At 39.8% G+C, this 19,093-nt stretch overlaps 1 protein-coding gene across 4 annotated transcripts in view; it reads right to left on the minus strand.

The window, feature by feature from the left end:
* Positions 1 to 19,093, minus strand: part of LOC105935743 (RALY RNA binding protein like) — a 188,977-nt gene that overhangs the window by 15,877 nt on the left and 154,007 nt on the right. For 3 of the 4 annotated variants that reach the window (XM_036125493.1, XM_036125492.1, XM_036125491.1), the window contains 4 exons: positions 13,889 to 14,002; positions 10,735 to 10,904; positions 6,580 to 6,618; positions 2,047 to 2,401 (listed from right to left, as the gene is read on the minus strand). The exons of the other annotated variant lie outside the window; for it this stretch is intronic. In XM_036125493.1, the coding sequence (XP_035981386.1) occupies positions 6,586 to 6,618; positions 10,735 to 10,904; positions 13,889 to 14,002 (317 nt within the window). In that variant the 3' untranslated portion in view covers positions 2,047 to 2,401; positions 6,580 to 6,585. Of the gene's footprint in view, positions 1 to 2,046; positions 2,402 to 6,579; positions 6,619 to 10,734; positions 10,905 to 13,888; positions 14,003 to 19,093 lie in introns of those variants that run through there. 4 annotated transcript variants of the gene reach the window in all.

Genomic DNA, 19,093 nt, shown 5'->3' on the forward strand with positions numbered 1-19,093 from the left:
TATATACATGTTCCAAATTCTAGAATATTTAATGTTTGATTCAAGAGTATGCAGTGCCTTGTAAAACCTTTTGAATTTCATATTTTGTCCCGTTACAAGCACACACTTCAAGGTGTTTTATTGGGATTTTTGTGATAGACCAACAAAAAGTAGCGAATAATTGTGGATGTGATTCAGGAAGTTCCTATTTAGAAAAAATAAACCATTAAAAATGCGTTGGTCATATGAATATACCTTCCTTGAGTCAATGCTTTGTATAACCACCTTTTATGGAAGGAAATTTCCACTCGCTGTCAGGAGAGCATCTGCAAACAAAAATGTTCAAGTCTTGTCATAAACTCTCAACTGGATTTTGGTCATGGACTTTAACTAGGCCATTATAACGCAACATATGCTTTGACGTGAACTATTCTGTCTTAGACCTGGCTGGATCATTAGCGTTGTTCTCCTGCCGCTCACTGTTTTTCCTCTAGAATTTTGCTGTATTTAGCTACCCACATCCTACCAGCTTCTCTGTTCCCGCTCAAGTAAAGCCTCCCCAGAGCATGATCCTGCCACCATCAAGAAGGGTGTTAGTTTTGAGCCATATATCACTTAACATGTCAGGCAAGCATTTTCAGTTTTGCTCCCATCTGACTATAGAGGGCTTTCTTTGAACTACTGACTATTCCTGCCACTCTTAAATAAAAGAGTCACATTTTTGCAGGGGTACAACGAATAGTTATTCTTAGACACAGTCTCCCACCTGAGTGTCAGATCTCTGCCGCTCCCCCAGAGTTACCAGAAGCCACGTGGCTGCTTCTCTGAATAATGCTCTCCTCGCTGGGCCTTGTCTCGCTAGGTTTTCCATTTGTGTCGCACTCATTTTCGGATGAAAGGTTGAACAGTGCTCTGTGAGATGGCCAAGATATTATTCAATAATTGAGCGACTTTACATACAATATTTATCAGCTGATTTGGCGGCTTCCTAAGGTATTTGGTTGTACTTGATTTCATTTAGGGGTTTCTTTTTGTATTTTTTAATTCTTATTTTCTCTTTTTCTTTGAACCACTGTATATATGAAGATTCACTGTATATAACTGATGCACCTTTCCTACTTTGCACCTTCTCAATAAAGCCTATCTTATCTTATGTTATCTTATCTTATTAGATTATAGTGGGGCTGTACAGATTTGTAGCTGGTAGCACTGTTGCCTTGCAGAAAGCAGGTCCAGTAAATAAATGCTGGTTCTCCATGCAAGCATGGGTTCTCTCGGGGTACTCCGGCTTCCTCTCACGGTTCAAAAGCATGACTTTTTGGCTAACTGGTCTTTCTAGGATGCGAGTGTGTGCATGGTTGTTTGTCCTGTGTGTCTCTATGTTGCCCTGTGAACCTGCCTCTTGACCAAAGACGGCCGGAGAAAGGCACCGGCCCCCTGCAACTCTAAATGGATGAGCGTTAATAAAAAATGGATGGATTAAAGTGGGATGAATAAAACTAAACATTTTGAAAAACACGCATCATTTTCCTCACAATTTGAAATTGCTTTGTGTTGGTCTATCAAAATCCCACGGACATGACAAAAAGTAGGAAAAAAAAAAGTAAACAACAACAACAAAGCAAACCCTCCGATACTTTGAGAACTCCTGCTTGGCTCTCTCGCCTGAACGAGATGCTGGGAATCAGTGCAGAGTGAAGGAGATGGTGCGGGAGAACAGCGGCAGTCCATGTTAGGATGCACGAGGCGGAGCAGAGAGGAGGCATCAGGGCCCTGCTCCCCCCGTCAGGAGGTCCCTGCCAGGGTTGGCTCGCTCCGCCACAGGAAGCCCTCGCTGCTTCTGAAACTTGGCAGGAGTCGGGATACACGATGGAACAGCCCCACAGGGACATTTGTGTGATAAATGGATAGAGCTGGATAACGTTATGCTCACAGCTATTGGCTTATGCATGAGTCCAAATCCAAAACCAGGCGGCAGCGGAGTTTTTCATTTATTTTCTGAACGCCACTGTGTGCCCGGAGATTGTCCTTACCTCAACTTATTCATTTGACGTTTGAGAAAAAACAAAAACAAAAAAAAAAAACATTAAAAGAAAGGACTGCAAGATAACAGCGCAAGCACATTTCATAAAAGCATAAACAATTATTTATAAATCTTCCCGTTTCCTCCGCGCCGTGTGATATAAGCTGCTGTCGACGCGAACTCCGGGAGAGAAACGTTAAAACGGGGTCTTGGATAATTTTTCTTTAAAAGAACACGTGTGCCGCTGAGCTGAGGCATCGCAGCACGACTTGGCGTCTCCAAAACACAACTTACAGTCCTGAATCTTCATCCTCCACAGATTCCCCCTTTTTTTTCTCCCCCTCTCGAAGGTGATGATGAAATCTAAAACCTACAACCAGGAGAGCTTTCTTCCTCGCCCTGCAGAGATAAAGGAGAAAGACGATGACCATTTCCTCTGCAAACATACATGGTGACTGCTTGTTTACTGTGTGTAAATCTGAGGAGGATTAGGCTGAAATGCCACTGCCCAGTTATAAATAGACTTAAAAATACAGAAAAAAATACAGCTTGGAAGTGAAAACATTACTACATTCTGCACAAATCCAAGTAAGACTTTTTTGAATATATGTCATATAAAAGAGGTTTTCTGAAGTGGACCCTGAAACAAAAAAGGAAAAAAAAAAAAAAGCGGTCATAAGGAAAGGAGATGGAAGCCAAAGTGTTATGTGATTTCTCAAGAGCTGGATGAAAGTGGGTCAACCAGCTGCCAGGAGCAGCTCTATGGCGAATATAATTAAACTGAAGACATGAAGAAAAAAAAATGCACCTTTTACTTTTATAGATTTAGCTTTGAATTAAGAATTTAGATGAAGTTAAACAGGAACGAAAGTTTACAATTAAATATAATCAGCAGGATAATCTCAAACTGATAAAAAAAGGAAAATGTCAATTCAATTCAAACATACATTGATCAGTTGTGGAAATCCTCATGTCAAAAAATCACCACTTTGATCACAATCATTTGAATCAAAGAAGCTAGAGCATTTCTTTCCCCTTACATTGAGTAAATTGACTACTTTAGGTTGATTAGTTTGTCAAACAACTTTTATTAGCATTAGCATGCCTTGGCTTCAAACACCACATCACACAGAGACCCAGGGATTGATGCAAAGAGAGGCACCTTGGGATCACAAAGCTTTTTCACTTTACACATCCCAGCCGGCTTTTGTTTGTTAGGGATGTTGGGAAGTAATTTTGTTCTGGTCTTCCTTAGCAATCGTAAAAGGGTCAAGTTTTGTCAACGCCCTGGGGAGTTTAACTTGAAGAATGTGCTTTTGGAAAGATGAGATGAAGCTTGAGCTTTTGAGCATCAACAACTCCAGCTGGAGAAAGCTGCATGTAAATGCTCCCCATGCCCAATGTTAAGTATAATCCAAAAAAGGTTAAAAAATAAAACAGTTGGACTTCTATTCTGAAGCTGAAGACGTTTCGCTTCCCATCCAGGAGCTTTATAGACCTGCAGGCGAGGCCTCGTTAGGTCTTAGATTCACCTGGAACTGATCGCTAACAATGGAGAGTCGTTAGGCTCACCGTTAGCCTGGCTCACAGGAGGAATGTTGTGGTCACATGCATGGAGGAGTGAATAGAGATGAAACTTGGCAGGAATCAAACCTATAGCTTTGTCACAAGTTTTTGAAAGTTAAAACCTGAGCCCTCCTCCTCTGTTCAAAGCTTCCTGGATGGGGAGCGAAACGTCGTCAGCTTTAGAATAGAAGTCCAGTAGTTTTATTTTTTTAACCTTCTTTGGATTGATCACGACCTGGATGACTGAGAATCTTCACCTACACAATGTTAAGGACAATTAAGGATGCGTGATCCTGTGGGCCAATATCTCTTCCAAAGGCCCTAGGAACCTTGCTAGGATGCTCGGCATCATGAACTCTCTAAAACGTTTTGTGGACTTTTACGGGAAACTAAAAACGGGTCATCGTTGGGTCTTTTAGTTGGATAACGATACAAATCAACTCTGGTACGGTTCACCAGACTAACCTTCTCACAGGGTCATCTCAGCCCGCAGAGCTAAATCCAATAGGCTTGAGCTGAAGTGATGAGGGCATAAGAGAGGATGCTGGATAATCTAGAGAGTTCCAGAAATGATATAAAAGTGCTGTGGGATTATTTGTTGGGTGCAATTATACTGTCAGACCCTACAGAATAATGATTACTTTAAAGGTTGGACTTTTCTAAAAACCTCAGAGATTCTGCCTCTGCACTAAAGGATAAAATCATTTTTAAGGCTTTTTGCACATCTGTACGATGGGTGCCAGAGTCTCATGTGCACATTAAAACAGTCTTCTGTTTGAAAAGTGGAATTGGAAAAAAAAAAAAAAAGAAGAAGAAAAACAGCCAACGCTTGGGGAAAACTCGCCTGCATTATGCAGGAAACCATGAGAAGAGTGTTTGCTTTTCAACATGACAACGATCCGTAGCGCAGAACCAAGCTGACAACATCCCCTGGGAGGAGAAAAGAGCGGATGTCCTTGCATTGCTGATTCACTCTTTAATCCATTTGGGAATGTATAGAATCAGATGTGGACTGCAAATTAAACCTTTCTTTCTGACAAAGAGTGGGCAAATGTTGGTGGAGATTTGTCTCAAAACAAACCCAAGGCTGTAATTAAGGCTAACATAGCTCCCATAATTTATCAATAGAAAGTAAAAATTCCTTCTCGAATGGTGTGATTGAAAGCTTGTTTTTAAGTAAGATAAAATGAATTATCAAATTGGATAGAGGACTTTTGATCCTCTGATAAAGCATTGGTAAAGCTGCTATGAGTTGACTTATTTCTCTGCACACTAAAAGAAGGTAAACACGTCTGTTTGCTTGTTTTACAGAGAGCTACAGCAAACCTTACGTGTTAGACCAACATAAAGTGGTGCATAATTGTGACTCACTCATTTTCACTTTTCTTTGTTTAAATACACGCACTCCAGCTCCCATGAGGCAATACCTTGGGATAATATCCACCATCTTTGCACATCTAAATAGTTTAAACTCAGTCAGATTGGATGTAGAATGACATTTTCCCAGTTTTTTTTTTTTTTTTTTTTTTTTTTTTTACATATTCTCAAGCATCTCTAGGTGATGACCAGGAAGTTAAACCACAGGCATATATGAAGGGAGCGTCTCACAGGTCTCATCTCAGTGAAGCTAAAAAGTTTGACTTAAATCACGCAATATCCATGAACTTCTATCAAACACAACGGAAATGGATTTAAACATCTAAATAAGAAATTGTTCTGGTATTTAGATGGGGTGTAAATCACCAGCTGTATCACAATAAGATATTGTATCCATTTGTTTGGATAACGACACAATATTTGCCGATATCCCAAAGTCTGCTACCATTTCCAATTGACGCGATTGACATGATTTGGTATCATCTGCCAATCTAACTGTCATTTACATTGATATACTCACATAAAGACCCAAATATGATTTCCCTATTTCATTTCTAAGCAGGGATTTGAATCCAAATCAAACTTTTTCGCATTTTAAGATACCACTACTAATAATAAAGATCATCTGTTCACTTTAATTCCTTGTGAATTTCAAAATAAAGGTACATCTTAAAATTGACGATATGAATCGATATTTTAATTTTCTATCGAGGTAACTGGCTCGTTAATCATTTAATCGATACTTCGTTACGCTCCTAGCATTTAGCAGACAGGAATCATTTTGCTAATCTTAACCGCTTGCAGCTCTGCCATCCTCTTTCCATTTTCAAACAGTGGATTGAACAGAGCTCTGTGAGACGTTCGCTGCTTGGGACGTTGTTTGATAACGTAATTCTGTGTTCCTTGGTTTTCCTGATTTGGATATTTGCTACCATATCCTCCAACAAACCCGAGGCCTTCACAGACACAGCTTGATTTATACATACACGTGGACTCTGTTTGCTAATTAGGGGATTTCTGAAGGCAATCCGCTGAAGTGGATTTTGTTCAGAAGAAGTAGAGTATAGGGGACTGTACATGCTTTTTAGATTTTTATTAGCAAGACATGTTTAAAAATTGTCTATCACTTTCCTTTTTTTTGTACAATTATGCAGTACTATGCAGTGTTTTGGTTTAATACACAAAATCCCAGTAAAATACATTGAAGTTATGAAGACACAGCCACGGCCCAAACCATATGATCTCAGTGCTGCATCATTAGCCACACCCTGAGAATGGCATGCTACGGTGCTCTTTACTTTAGGCCTAGCCATTCACACCCCCTACCTCACAATTCAATTATATGAATGTTGTTTATCGGCTGTTCTGCCCCATTGAAATGCCATTAATGCTCCCTCTGCTGAACTCCATATTAGCTGCCCTTCAGCAAAGCCGGTTCTTTAAATGTCATGGAGCTTATGACTTCTGAGATGATTAACGAATGTTTAGAAATGCTCCACACACAGTTCAGTAGCTACATTATTTATTTTTGTTTATCTTTTAGAATAAATGACTGGATGTAAGACTTTTTAATGAGAAGTTTTGTTGAACGACGCCATGCTGTAAACGGACACTTTTACTTCCAGAGCTCTTACCTTATCTCAGTTGTCAATGTCCGATACGTGGTTCTCTATCTGAAAGGCAGAACATACAGAAAAAGGAACTGAGCTCAGTGGTTGTACTTTCAATTTTGTATTAAATTTTTTTGCAAAGGTCACACAGTTGATCAATGTAACCTTCTGGGAGCGAATTTGCTTTCATACGATGCTGAAAAATAATCTCATCAAACAGCAAGGTGGGGAAAGCTTTCACGATAAATTGCATGGCTTTTGTTTACCGGTGTATATGGAATAAATGTAATATAATGACAAGAAAAAAAAACTTTTAGATCACACATATATAAACTGAAATATTACCCTTCTGAACAGCAAAAAGATAGGAAGAATCATGGTTATCAAAACCTATTAAGAACCTAGATGGAGTGGACCAATGTTGGCATTCAAGTCAATTCAATTTTATTTATTTTTTTAAGCGCCAATTCACAACACATGTCATCTCAAGGCACTTTACAAAGTCAAATACAATCAAATCATACAGATTGGTCAAAAAGTCTGCTATCTAAGGAAACCCAGTAGGTTGCATCAAGTCTTGACAAGCAGCATTCACTCTTGAAAGAGCGTAGAGCCACAACGTCTGCATTGTTGATGGCTTTGCTGCAATCACTCATACTGAGCATGCATGAAGTGACAGTGGAGAGGAAAATTCCCCTTTAACAGGAAGGAAAAACCTCCAGCAGAACCAGAACCAGGCTCAGTGTGAACAGTCATCTGCCTCGACCCACTGGGGCTTAGAGAAGACAGAGCAGAGACACAGAAAGTACAGAAGCTCACATTGATCTAGGAGTACTTTCTATGTTAGATGGTAATAGCAGATTATGAACATGAAGTTAAAAGTTGAAATAACAACAAACTGCAAAATTGAAGAACAGTAGGAGAACTCAGTAGAGTTAGAAAGATAGGCCCTGATGTCCTCCAGCAGCCTAAGCCTATAGCAGCATAACTATAGAGGTAGCTCAGGGTAACATGAGCCACTCGGACTAGAAGTTTTGTCAAAAAGGAAAGTTTTAAGATTAGTCTTAAAAGTAGACAGGGTGTCTGCCTCATGGACCAAAACTGGGAGTTGGTTCCACAGGAGAGGAACCTGATAGCTAAAGGATCTGCCTCCCATTCTACTTTTAGAGACTCTAGGAACCACCAGCAGACCTGCAGTCTGTGAGCGAAGTGCTCTGTTAGGAACATACGGGGTAATCAGAGCTCTGATATATGATGGAGCTTGATTATTAAGGGCTTTATATGTGAGAAGGAGAATTTTAAATTCTATTCTTGATTTAACAAAAAGCCAATGAACGGAAGCTAAAATAACAGAAATATGATCCCTCTTGTTGATTTTTAATCAGAACTCTGCAGCATTTTGAATCCGCTGAAGGCTTAATATGACATAATATGGTTTTAACATGCAGAGAGAAGCGTCAGGTAAACAAATGACTTAATTTGCTAAACGCTGGCTTATATCCAGCAGCACAGGGACCAGGCAGCTTATGAGGTTGGGTCATTGGTGAAGCGACAGTTTTTAGGCCAGTCGGCATCTGATAGTCGGTGAAGACAGTGAGGTCACCAGATGCTCCATTTTATTCCTCCTCTGCATTTATGTCATAGCTATTTAAAACCATTTCTTAACCATGTCCTTAAAACAAGGTGTACTAGTTTATTTTTCCTCATAGTCAGGCTTCTTGATGATTGATGGAGACATTAAAACAAGCTCAAATGTCAAGTTACTCCAGTTGTATTTTATTCTCAGAAACTCCCTTTTTAAACTTATTTTGATCCCTGTTTTGTCCATCTGACCCTTAGGAATTGTGACAAATTATGACCTCTAATCAAACCAAAATAACTGAGATTATATTGGCTGTTATTTGGTGTAGTTATATAGGGAAATTTACTTTATATTATTGTTAGTCAAAGAGAGGACAAAATGTGGAGTCGGAACCAACTGTTCTGGTTGCAATTTAGAGTTTGCAACCAAAAAGTTTTCGGAATATACGGCCGATCGAAATAAAAAAGCATCATGTGAACAAACAAATTGGAATATGAGGATTAGTCTTGATTGGAATGAAATTGTAATCCAAATGAGAGGGGGGGTTTATGCCGATTGATAATCCAAACAACGTGCATATAAACGCTTGCCAGGCGTTATTCCGAATGTGGCAAACTGACCCAAGTGCCCCGACGTAAACGTGACGTTTTTTCCCCGTTGTTGAGTGGCGGAAATACGTCGGGAAGCAAAACTGTCGGGGCTCTCGAAAACCTTTCCATTCGAAAAAATTAAAAAGCTCAAAATTGTTGCTCACTCAGTAACGTTTCAATCGTAATTAGAACATCGTGTAAGTCCAGCCTGAGCGCTCCAAAGACAAACAAACTTGTATAAAACTGCTTTGTTTAATACTTTTGTAGTTTAGCAAAGACGGGAGTACTTCTTCTTCTGTGTTCTTTTAGGGGAATTTGACTCCGCATGTCAGAGAGGTTCAACTCTGAATAAAGCCAGGTGCATAGAAACACACATTATGATTGGATTAATTGATTGTGTGCCCTTATAAATGGTACAATTAAATTATTTAATCCTAATACAATCTAATCTTATCGTGAAATTTTGTGCATGTAGACATAGCTTATCAATGGGTGGTAAAGCTGTTTAATACGGGGCGTCCGCTGTACCCACAGTGGTAGTCTTCACTCTCTGTTTGTATTGACTGTCGGGCGCTTCAGCTACTGCCTGAAGCAACTGGTCTTTGGTGTCTAGGTGTGCCAGGTATTTTCCACTCAGATCATGTACGTTTGCCAGTCCCACTCTACATGTGTACCAGATTACATCTTAATTGGAGCATTCCTTCTGTTTGGGCTGCAGGGTATCTGGAAAACATGTGATATGCAAATTAAATTGGCGTACATGGCATGAATGCAAGACAGTTTTGTAGTTGCATGATATGCATTGCAGCTTTTGTAATGTTTGTATCGCAGTATTACATTCTTGTGCAGTTTTAAGTGCAATCTATTTTGTTAAAGAGAGTAATTTTTTCGTGTTTAAATCATTACCAGAATAATTCTTTGGCGGCCATATAATGTTAAAACGATAAGGATCTCTTATTAAACTAAAATAATAATTTAATATCATAAAGGCACCTATATGAGCACAACATATATATATATATAATAAGACAATAAATAAGTTTAGCCTGTAAAGCAACTGTGACCTTTACTTTGTTAAACCTGCAAACAACATGAGAAAAGACGTGTAATTAAAAAATATAGAAAAGAAGAAAAAAGAAATCCACCAAACCTGCAGGTTTATTTTTGGTTAGAAAAATCACAGGCAGATGGAAATAGGCTCCTATAATTGCAGTTTGCCTTTCGAATCCATGTTGTGACAAATGAGCATTGGAGCACAAGCTCAGCGGGATCAAATGGTTCAGTGAATTAAATCGATACTAGCTTTGAGAGAACAATCACATTAGAGGAAAGACTGATGAAACCTGCTTCTTCTCCGAAGTTATTGATTGATTTGATTTTCTGTTTTCTGCTATGTGATATTCAACAGTTTTTCCTTTATATGTTAAGGGAAGCAGTAAAAAAAAAATGGTGCAGCGTCTGTAGCACAGCTTCATTGTATGGATTCCTATTCAAAAACTATGCATTTCTGCATAATATAAATTAAAACTTTGAAGAAAATAAGTTTAAACTAATAATTCATAGTCTGTCCATGCATTTCAGACAAAAGAAGTCATTTTTCAAACGTTCAGAGAATCTGATGTTTTCAAAACTAAACGGAAATCTTTTTATTTTTGGCTATTCATTACTGTCCTTGATGAAGAAGCCCGACTTTGCTAATCTACATTCACCATTTCATGGTGAACACAGTTCATGTCAGGCTGTGCATATGTAAAGCCTGCAGCTTTCATTGCATCCTGTAAATGTGAAGTGAGGGCCACTAAAAGAGCCTTTCTTCCGCGGGTTCAGCCAGGGCAGACTGGGATAGAGCGTCAATCTGGGTGCCATCGTCATTTACTCATGCGAAGCAGCGATCTGTCAGAAATGGGCTCATGAATAATTCTGGAAGATTAGCTCTCAGACAGCGAAGGCTGCGCCTAGTTGAGATCTCCCGAAGTGCGTCAGCCCTGTCAACCTTTTTCCACTTACCAGATGGTGGCTGCCCTCCTCGTCGTAGTCGTCCTCGCCTCCATCGGTCATCTCGCCCGCCTCCACGTCCAGCGCCCCCTCGCCTGCCTCCTCTCCGGAGTTGTCTGCCGTCTCTGACACAGACTCCTCGTGCAGGGAGTCACAGTTGTCTTCGTATTTTCTCTGAGCCTCTGCAGCGAAGCACGGCACAGAGAATGAGGACAGCAATGGCACTACTGCTTTTTAAGCATGAGATATCATTCACTTTTGGGGATAGGTCAGAAAGCATTCCTGGTTTGTTTCATTTAAAACTATGGATCCTGTTCTAATTGTGCGTTAAAATCCTTATAGTGAGTCTTCCCACAAGGCATGTGAGACATATTTTAACTTCTCTGTGAAAAAGGCAGCTAATCTCAGGGATATTACACCATCCCCTGTTTTTGACTCTTTTGTCTCTGTCCCTTGCTCTGCTGCTTTCTCCAGTTTAAGCCTGTTACTTTGTCTTTTCTGTCTAGAGTTGTTGATCATTTGAAACCCTCAGGTTCTCCTGCTGATGTTGTTCCGCCTCGATTGTTTAAAATTTTTTTTTTTGTTCACAGACCATCTGTTCTGTACAACCATCTGTTCTCAGATGTGATTCCTAATAATTTTTAAACAGGCAGCAGCACAACCACTGATCAAAAAAATGTACCCTAAATCTCACTTTTCAATCAAACTTTAGGCCATTTTGAGACATTTGTTCACAACCAATTGGACACCTTTCTGAAGGAAAATTAGATGCTTGTTTTTTTTTTCCCGTCTGGCTTTAAATGTCTTCATAGTGCAGAATCTGCATTGTTGCTACAGATTCAGATGAACCATGCAATCCCAGTTCTCATAGATCTAACAGCTGGCTTCAATACAGTAGACCGTGACATTCTGATGTCCCGTTTAGAGCGTAGCGTAGGAAACCATACTACTGCACTAGAGTTGTTCAAGTCGTACCTGGCTGAGAGAACGTTTTTGTGTTGGACTAAGTGATTGCAGAGCCTCCTCTGTTTTGTTGTGGGATCCCGCAGGGCTCGCAGGCCTCTATTTTCCTGTACCTCTTGCCTAGCCTTTACATTTTTCAATTTCAACAAAAATAAGACTGACGTAATATTTTCAGCCACTGCAGGGTCATCCTCTCATGTAGACACTGGCTGTCTAGATGATTACAAAAAACCTTGGTTTTAAAATGGATAATGATTTTAGACTGGATGGGCAGATCAGTGCAGAAGTGAAATCCAGCTTTTTCACCTGTGGTAACTGGATAAAATAAACAGCATATTGTTGAAAGATAACTCCAAACCAGTAATCCACACCTTTTGTTACTGCTCGGCCTATTACTGTGGGAAAATCTACACCATGTTTTTTTCCCCAAATGACTTTTATCATTTTAGATATCTTGTTTATTCTTTTACCAAAACACAAGGAACCATAATCCAAAGCTGTAGCCAAATGTTTTTTGGCTACAGCTCTATTGCCAAGAGGGAAACAGCACTGCTGCTAAAAAGTCACTATTATTAATCAGGTTTTTAATTTTGTATTCAATTGTTCCATGCCTACACCACAACAAAAGTATAGCATGGCTAACACTAATAGTTCAAATCAATTCAATTTAAATTTTATAGCGCCAATTCACAAGACATGTCATCTCAAGGCATTTTACAAAGTCAAATACAATCAAATCATACAGACAGATTGGTCAAAACGTTTCCTATCTCTTGACAAGCAGCATTCGCTCCTCCTGAAGGAGCGTAGAGCCACAGGGAGTCGTCTGCATTGTTGATGGCTTTGCAGCAATCCCTCATACTGAGCATGCATGAAGCGACAGTGGAGAGGAAAACTCTCCTGTAAATGGAAGGAAAACCTACAGCAGAACCAGAACCAGGCTCAGTATTAACGGTCATCTACCTCGACCGACCCTGGGTTTGAAAATAACCCCCCTCTTGTTTTGGTTTTGGTTTTTCTCTTAGTCTTTGCATAGGTTGCATAAGTGTGGGCTATAAGGTAGATGCCAACTATTGCTAAAACATAAGTACTATATAGCAAGTGTGAACAATAATAATAAAAAACAAACCCTATTAAAACAAATAAGCTACTGTATATTAGTTTCCAGTTTAGAGCTTTCTTGCCTCTACTATAAGAAAATATACATGTTTTCCACTAAAATGAAGCCAAGTGGGAGTAACTTTTGCCAAGATGTTCCTATTGCTCAGCAAGTTTGGAGGTTAAAATATATTCAGAAATAAATACTGATTCATGCTAAATTTTAAAAAGGAAGAAATTTATTTGACTGGTATCATTTATAATTGTTTTATTTGTCAAAATACCATTCAAACAGAGCCTGGTAGGATGGCCTGATGTGCTATAAACACATGAGAAAAACTGTCCTGCATTGTAGTATGCCTAGTAAAGAATCAGGAATTAAATAGTCACTGTTTCCCAATGTCTAAACACGCACCTTTATTTGCTTTACTTTATTTGTAATACATCATTGTCGGTTTTATCTCCCTGCTCAGCCTTTTTGTGTGCCTGTGTGGTCTTGTCTTTGTCTCATTAGTCTCTTTGTTTACCCGTGTTCGACCAACCTAAATAATCAATGTGGCTGCTCCCCTGTCTCTCGAGCTTATGCTCCCGGACTCCTGCACTTCACTTGAACTGGAAGTGTATCAGCTTGTTCTCCTCATCATCTGCGTTCCCATGTCCTACATATCGGTCCTCCGTCTACCTCGCCATTACAAGAAACAGGATAGGTTTATTTGTCCTTTTTCCATCGCTATATCCGGCTGCCAGGGATACAAGAGTTAGGATATGCAAAGTACTAACATGAAATAGGCAACATAAAAATCCTGTGGCATGCCATTTTCAGTGCTTTCCCTGGATGACCTTCAGAGTGATCCGTTGTGAGGTTGTCCCACAGTGTAGGACATCTATAAAGACCTCATTTAAACAGAGGCAGCGTGGTGCTGACACCTGTCTGCTGATATGACGGAGCGCTCTGCCGCTCTTATCTTCAAAAATGTCAAAAAAGAGTCATTGCCGAGGGGAGCGTTTTTAATTTCCGTTTTTTGGTAAATGCTCTGTGTGTTTCCCCCCCCCCCCCCCCCTCCATCCCACCCCCGTCTAAGTCAGCCTGCGCACTTGTTCTCACCAGATTCGGTCCTCTGCTGTTTCTCAATCTTCTCCAGGCGTCCCAGTAAAGAGTCGATCTTCATTTTGATCTGGGTGAGCTCTCGCTTAATGGTCTGAAGCTGGTCTGTCTTCACTGTAAACGCAGAGAAACACAAAGAATTATCTGGGGTAGCCTTTACTGGTTTGTTCTGGTTCAGTTTCCGCAGTCATTTCAATGATGCATCAACTGTTTTTTCTTTTAGTTTTTTTTGCATTAATCCCCCTCACAACTCTGAGTCAAATCTTCCTCGGGGAAGAACATCTCAACCAGGCCTATACTGACAAGTTATCCCGCTAAGACTAAAGACATGCTGTTTTTCAATTTAAAGATTAGTGCACAGCTTACGCCCACCATGCTGTGCAGCGCTCCTTCATGTTTTCCCACTAGCAGTGCCAAGAGCTGAACAAAAACTGGGTTTTACAGTATGACATTAGCAGAAGCATGTGGAAGTAATGTTGCTAGGGCAGACCTTTGAAATGTAGATTTGACAAAAAACCTCCCAGTCTCAGGAACAGGTACCAACAGCAGAAACCAGACGTTTATATACTCAGCATAAAACGATGCCTTACAATGTTTTCCTCCCTCTCCAATATTAAATCAAACAGAATTTTTTTTTAGATAGAATTTTACTTTTTTCATAGTGTTGTGTTCGTTAGCATTCTGTAGAAATATCTTAAACTGTATAGCATGAGGCTAGTGTTAATTACTGTTTCTCAAGCTTTCCCCTTTTTCCTCCAAACGTTAAGATGACCATTATTACCAAACACTATTCTAGTTTTAAAAATTCCTTCATTGTCCCGCAGTGGGGAGATTCGAAACATTCGAAACACGCAGGCAGTTACACACAATTATTAGCAATGAAAAAATAACAAATCAGTCTAATCTAAAATTAGCTCTAAAGAAACACCGCAAAGATCACAAGACGTGTCTCGGAAGTGTAAAGTCCTTGTGTACCTCTGCAAACTGTAATCTGGCTCTTCATGTTGCTTTTGGCATAATAGCTTCTTCCTTGCAGAGTGGCCAATTGGTCAACGTCAGTACAGGACTTGTCTCTCTGAGACTATTTTACCAGCATCTTCTCAATGTCTGTGGCTTTTGTTGTGCTGTTGATATGCTTCACTTTTTGCCAGAACACGTTCATCTGTAGAACGCATAATCTGTCTCCTTCCTGAACTGTAGGAAGGCATGATGGTACAGCTCTAGAAAGCACAGTCTTGTGCTGGTTAACAAGTCTCTTCTTGATACTATCTTCCTGCATGATCTCAGGAAGATAGTTAAAAGTGATACTTTAGATGGAAACTCTGACAAAAATATTGATTACAATTTACCCTCATTTTTTGGATTCTTTTTTTCCTTTACCAGTTAAACGATGCCCTCGCCAATCTTCATATGCAAACCGTGAATGCCTGACTGCATCCATTGCATCCAAGCAGTTCGTTGTGATTTTAGTTTCATCTGTGATGATGACGGCTAGACAAGTTACAGTGCAGCTCAAAGGATATTTGCTGATTTTTTGTTTTATTTTTCCATGATGTGTAGGAGTATTTACAGCCTAAAAAATACACAGAGTTCTTAGCGATAGCCACACAAACAGTTCTAACTGTGCTAGCTGCAAATAACAAGTTCAATCTGGAGAGACTCACACAGACGGAAGAGGCAACTAGAGAGATATATTGACATAAATCAGAAAAGTTCCTTGGCACACAGACCCTGGCAGACGACGTGAAAGCTGTGAATGTCTATGACCTTGGATGTGCAATTTAGAATTAGGATTAGTGAAGTCTTCCCCCCGGGGGCTGAACACTGGTGTTGGAGGCCAGAGAAGAGAAGGAGCCAGGTGGAGCCTGTGAGCATGAAGGAGGAGAATATGTGGATGGAGAGCCTTAAAAGCACAGTCTTGTGGGATGATAGGATGAGGACTTGACGGAGATTGGCTGGAGCACGGGCACATGACGAGTGGACGCAGGTGCGGCTGGGGTAAGTCTTCCAATTTTAATTTACGTCTAAACTTCATTTGTTAAACATTGAAACAGAAAATAACTATAAAGGACACAATAACTACCCACCATTACTGGACTTAAAGGTAAAAATAATAACTACTCGTCGGGCACACTGGTGGCACAGCGGGCAGCGCAACCCATGTCCTGTCAGCCTACTGTGTTATAAAGCGAGCCACTAGAGCTGCGAAAAATCTCAAAAAAATAATACTTGTGACAGCTCTACAGAACCTCACCTTAAAATTTAAGGTATTCTTGTAAGGGCATTTCAAGTTGGCTTGGTTTGGATAACCTGATATCTCAAGGAAGTGTAGCCATTAATTCAATTAAATTCGTATTAATAATAAAATTAGATAAGTCCTTAGAAACTCAACAGTTTCACTCACTAAAATGTCTAAATCTCCAGCATTTCATACATTCAGGGATATACGGTTATATTTTTTCTATAGTTCATCATGGAAAGCTGCAGAACAATCTTGCCCCCCACCGTCTCTGTTTACAGGCTTTTGAATAATTTGCTCTCTGCTTCCTGCTTTGCTTTGGGACTCGAGCAGTCTCTCAACAGTTTGGACAGGATCTGTGGTGTTGTGCTGCACGTAACTGGATCATGTCAAAGTGTGAGACTTAACCTTGATATGTCACAAGGAAATAACAGCTGAAAATAAAAGTACTTATCAGTGGAGCTGTCGCTATAAATTCAGACAGCTGAAACGAGGACGGGCTAAGGCTGACCAGATTAAGGAACTCAGACCATGAGGTAATAACATAATCTTATTTCTTAACCCTCAGTGGATGAGGCGTGTCATATTCTAAGAGGCGGGCGGAAATACAGATGCTAAAAGTTGAGAGGAAAACAGAAAATTCAACTTGACACCTATCCGATTCAATCTGTAAACCAACCCAGAAGATCCTTCAAATGTTCAGCTGGAAATCAAATGAAGCAGACATAGAATAAAATAAAATAAAAACACACTAGTTTGTTATCAAGTCTGCATGTGCTGCTTTGATGCACTGTATATGTACACCCACACATCACAATATAGATCGTCTCCGAAGTCTGTGCACAATCAAAAATCACGGGTGAAACATCATCCTGTAAAAAAAAAAAAAAAAAACATATTATCTTGGAATTAGCTGCACCCCCCCTGAAGCACATTTTAATCTTTCATCAGCATTTGTCCTGAAAAACAACAAAACAGCCGTCCCAGCAGTATCCAGTTCCCTCTGTATGATATTTTGTCAATGCTGGACGTTTTCTTTTTTCATTAACCTTTTTAGACAAAGCCTGGCGAGATAGATATGTCCATGTAAAACAGAAAGAAAGCCGAGCAAATAAAGCCACACTGATTAGAATCCAAAGGTAATATGTTTTAGGAAACCGCAGGATGTGTTCTCATATTGTTGTTCTTAAGATGGTATCTACTCTAAATAAAAAAAAAAGGGCAAAGACAGCTGATGTATAATCATATCTCAGTCGGGGGGATGGGGGTAAGAGAGGCCTAGTGTGTTTCTATCTCCACTGCATCACCTGCTCCCATTTATACAAAACACTATCTGTGAATACGCTCTCCTCCTAAGTCCAGCAATATCTCTGCTGGCTCTGGGCAGCTCACTGGGAGTCCTTTGATGATAAGACAGAGTGGAACAGTTTTTAATTTATCTGGACCTCCAGGCCGCTTTCCCTTAGCGTTATCCTCCGCTAAGCTCCTGAGAGGAAACATATACACTCGTATCTAGCACATGATTCATCAACTGCATCTTAGATAGCTGTGCTTTCACAAGGGGAAGGATGCAGAAAATGCTGTTATTATTTAGGAAGCTCCGGGGAAGATTTAGGGTATGAGTAATCGCGCTAATTTTAGTTATTTTATGACCTCATTATGACAGACAAATATTTTATGTGAGGAATATTAAGCACGTCTTGCAATACTGCAAATGCTTTAGAAAAATTATGGTTTATGGGAAGAAATATCAACACTGAGCAACTTTTAAAGATACAAATTTGTCCGCATGGCACAAGTTCATTGCACATTAGCAACATTTGACCATACACCTATAAGACCCCAATAACAGATCGTTAACACCTTATCTTTAATAACTTATTCATAGTTGCTTTAGCAGGAAATCGAATGAATGAATCGAATGATTGTCATTCCAAATCCTCGAGGCTTTATCCTCGCTGCACTTTCTTACTACATATTTACCAGGATGAAAAGGTTGGATACAACTTCTATCTAGGCAAAAATGTTTAGAGCTGAAAATGTCCTGCATTGATTGAAAAGATGAAACAAATGCAACTGGGGGCAAATTTCTGCACAGAAGGCTAGGAATCAGTGATGAAGGGACCAAAGGGGACACCATAACCTCCAATAAATCACATTAGCTAATCAAGGTCAAACACCGGTAGGCTTGTTACAACACAAGAAGCATTTTAATGCAGAGTGAAAACTGGCCTAGTATCTGTCTGTATGTAGTCTGAGAGCTGCATGAATGCATTCTCTCCTGGTAGTCCTGCTGCTTCCCACAGTTCAAAAATATTAAGGTTAGATTAAATGGTTCCTCTAGAAAACTCCCCTTAGGAGTAAGTTTGTGTGTCACGGTTGTCTTGTCATGGTTGTCGGCAACCAGCTAGGGTGTACACCACCTCAAACACAAGCTTGTCTTAATATGAGATAGAAAACAGGCACAAGGGGAGGACCGTGCCTACACAAACACACAAATACCAATGGGCAATTTAGAGATCAGCAAATCTAATTTGCATGTTTTTGGAACGTGGAAAGAAGCCAGAGTATTCAGAGAGAACCCACAAGTGCACAGGAGTACAAGCAAATTAGACCCAGGACCTTCTTGCTGACAAATGGCCCACTGTGCAGATTGTCACCTCTGTTTGAGATTCAACCCATATTCTTGCAGTGGAATATATCAGAATAAACACTGCTCAAAAGAATAAAAGGAACACTAAAATAACACATCCTAGCTCTGAATGAATGAAATAATCTTACTAAATACTTTGTTCTTACATACATTCAATGTGCTGACAAAAAAAAAAAAAAAGAAATCACGCAAAAATCAATTGAAATCAGATTTATTAACCCATGGAGGTCTGGATTTGGAGCCACACTCAAAACTAAAGTGGAAAAACCCACTACAGGAGGATCCATCTTTGATGTAATGTCCTTAAAACAAG

This window comes from Fundulus heteroclitus, chromosome 21, assembly GCF_011125445.2.
Source record: "Fundulus heteroclitus isolate FHET01 chromosome 21, MU-UCD_Fhet_4.1, whole genome shotgun sequence".
NCBI lineage: Eukaryota > Metazoa > Chordata > Actinopteri > Cyprinodontiformes > Fundulidae > Fundulus > Fundulus heteroclitus.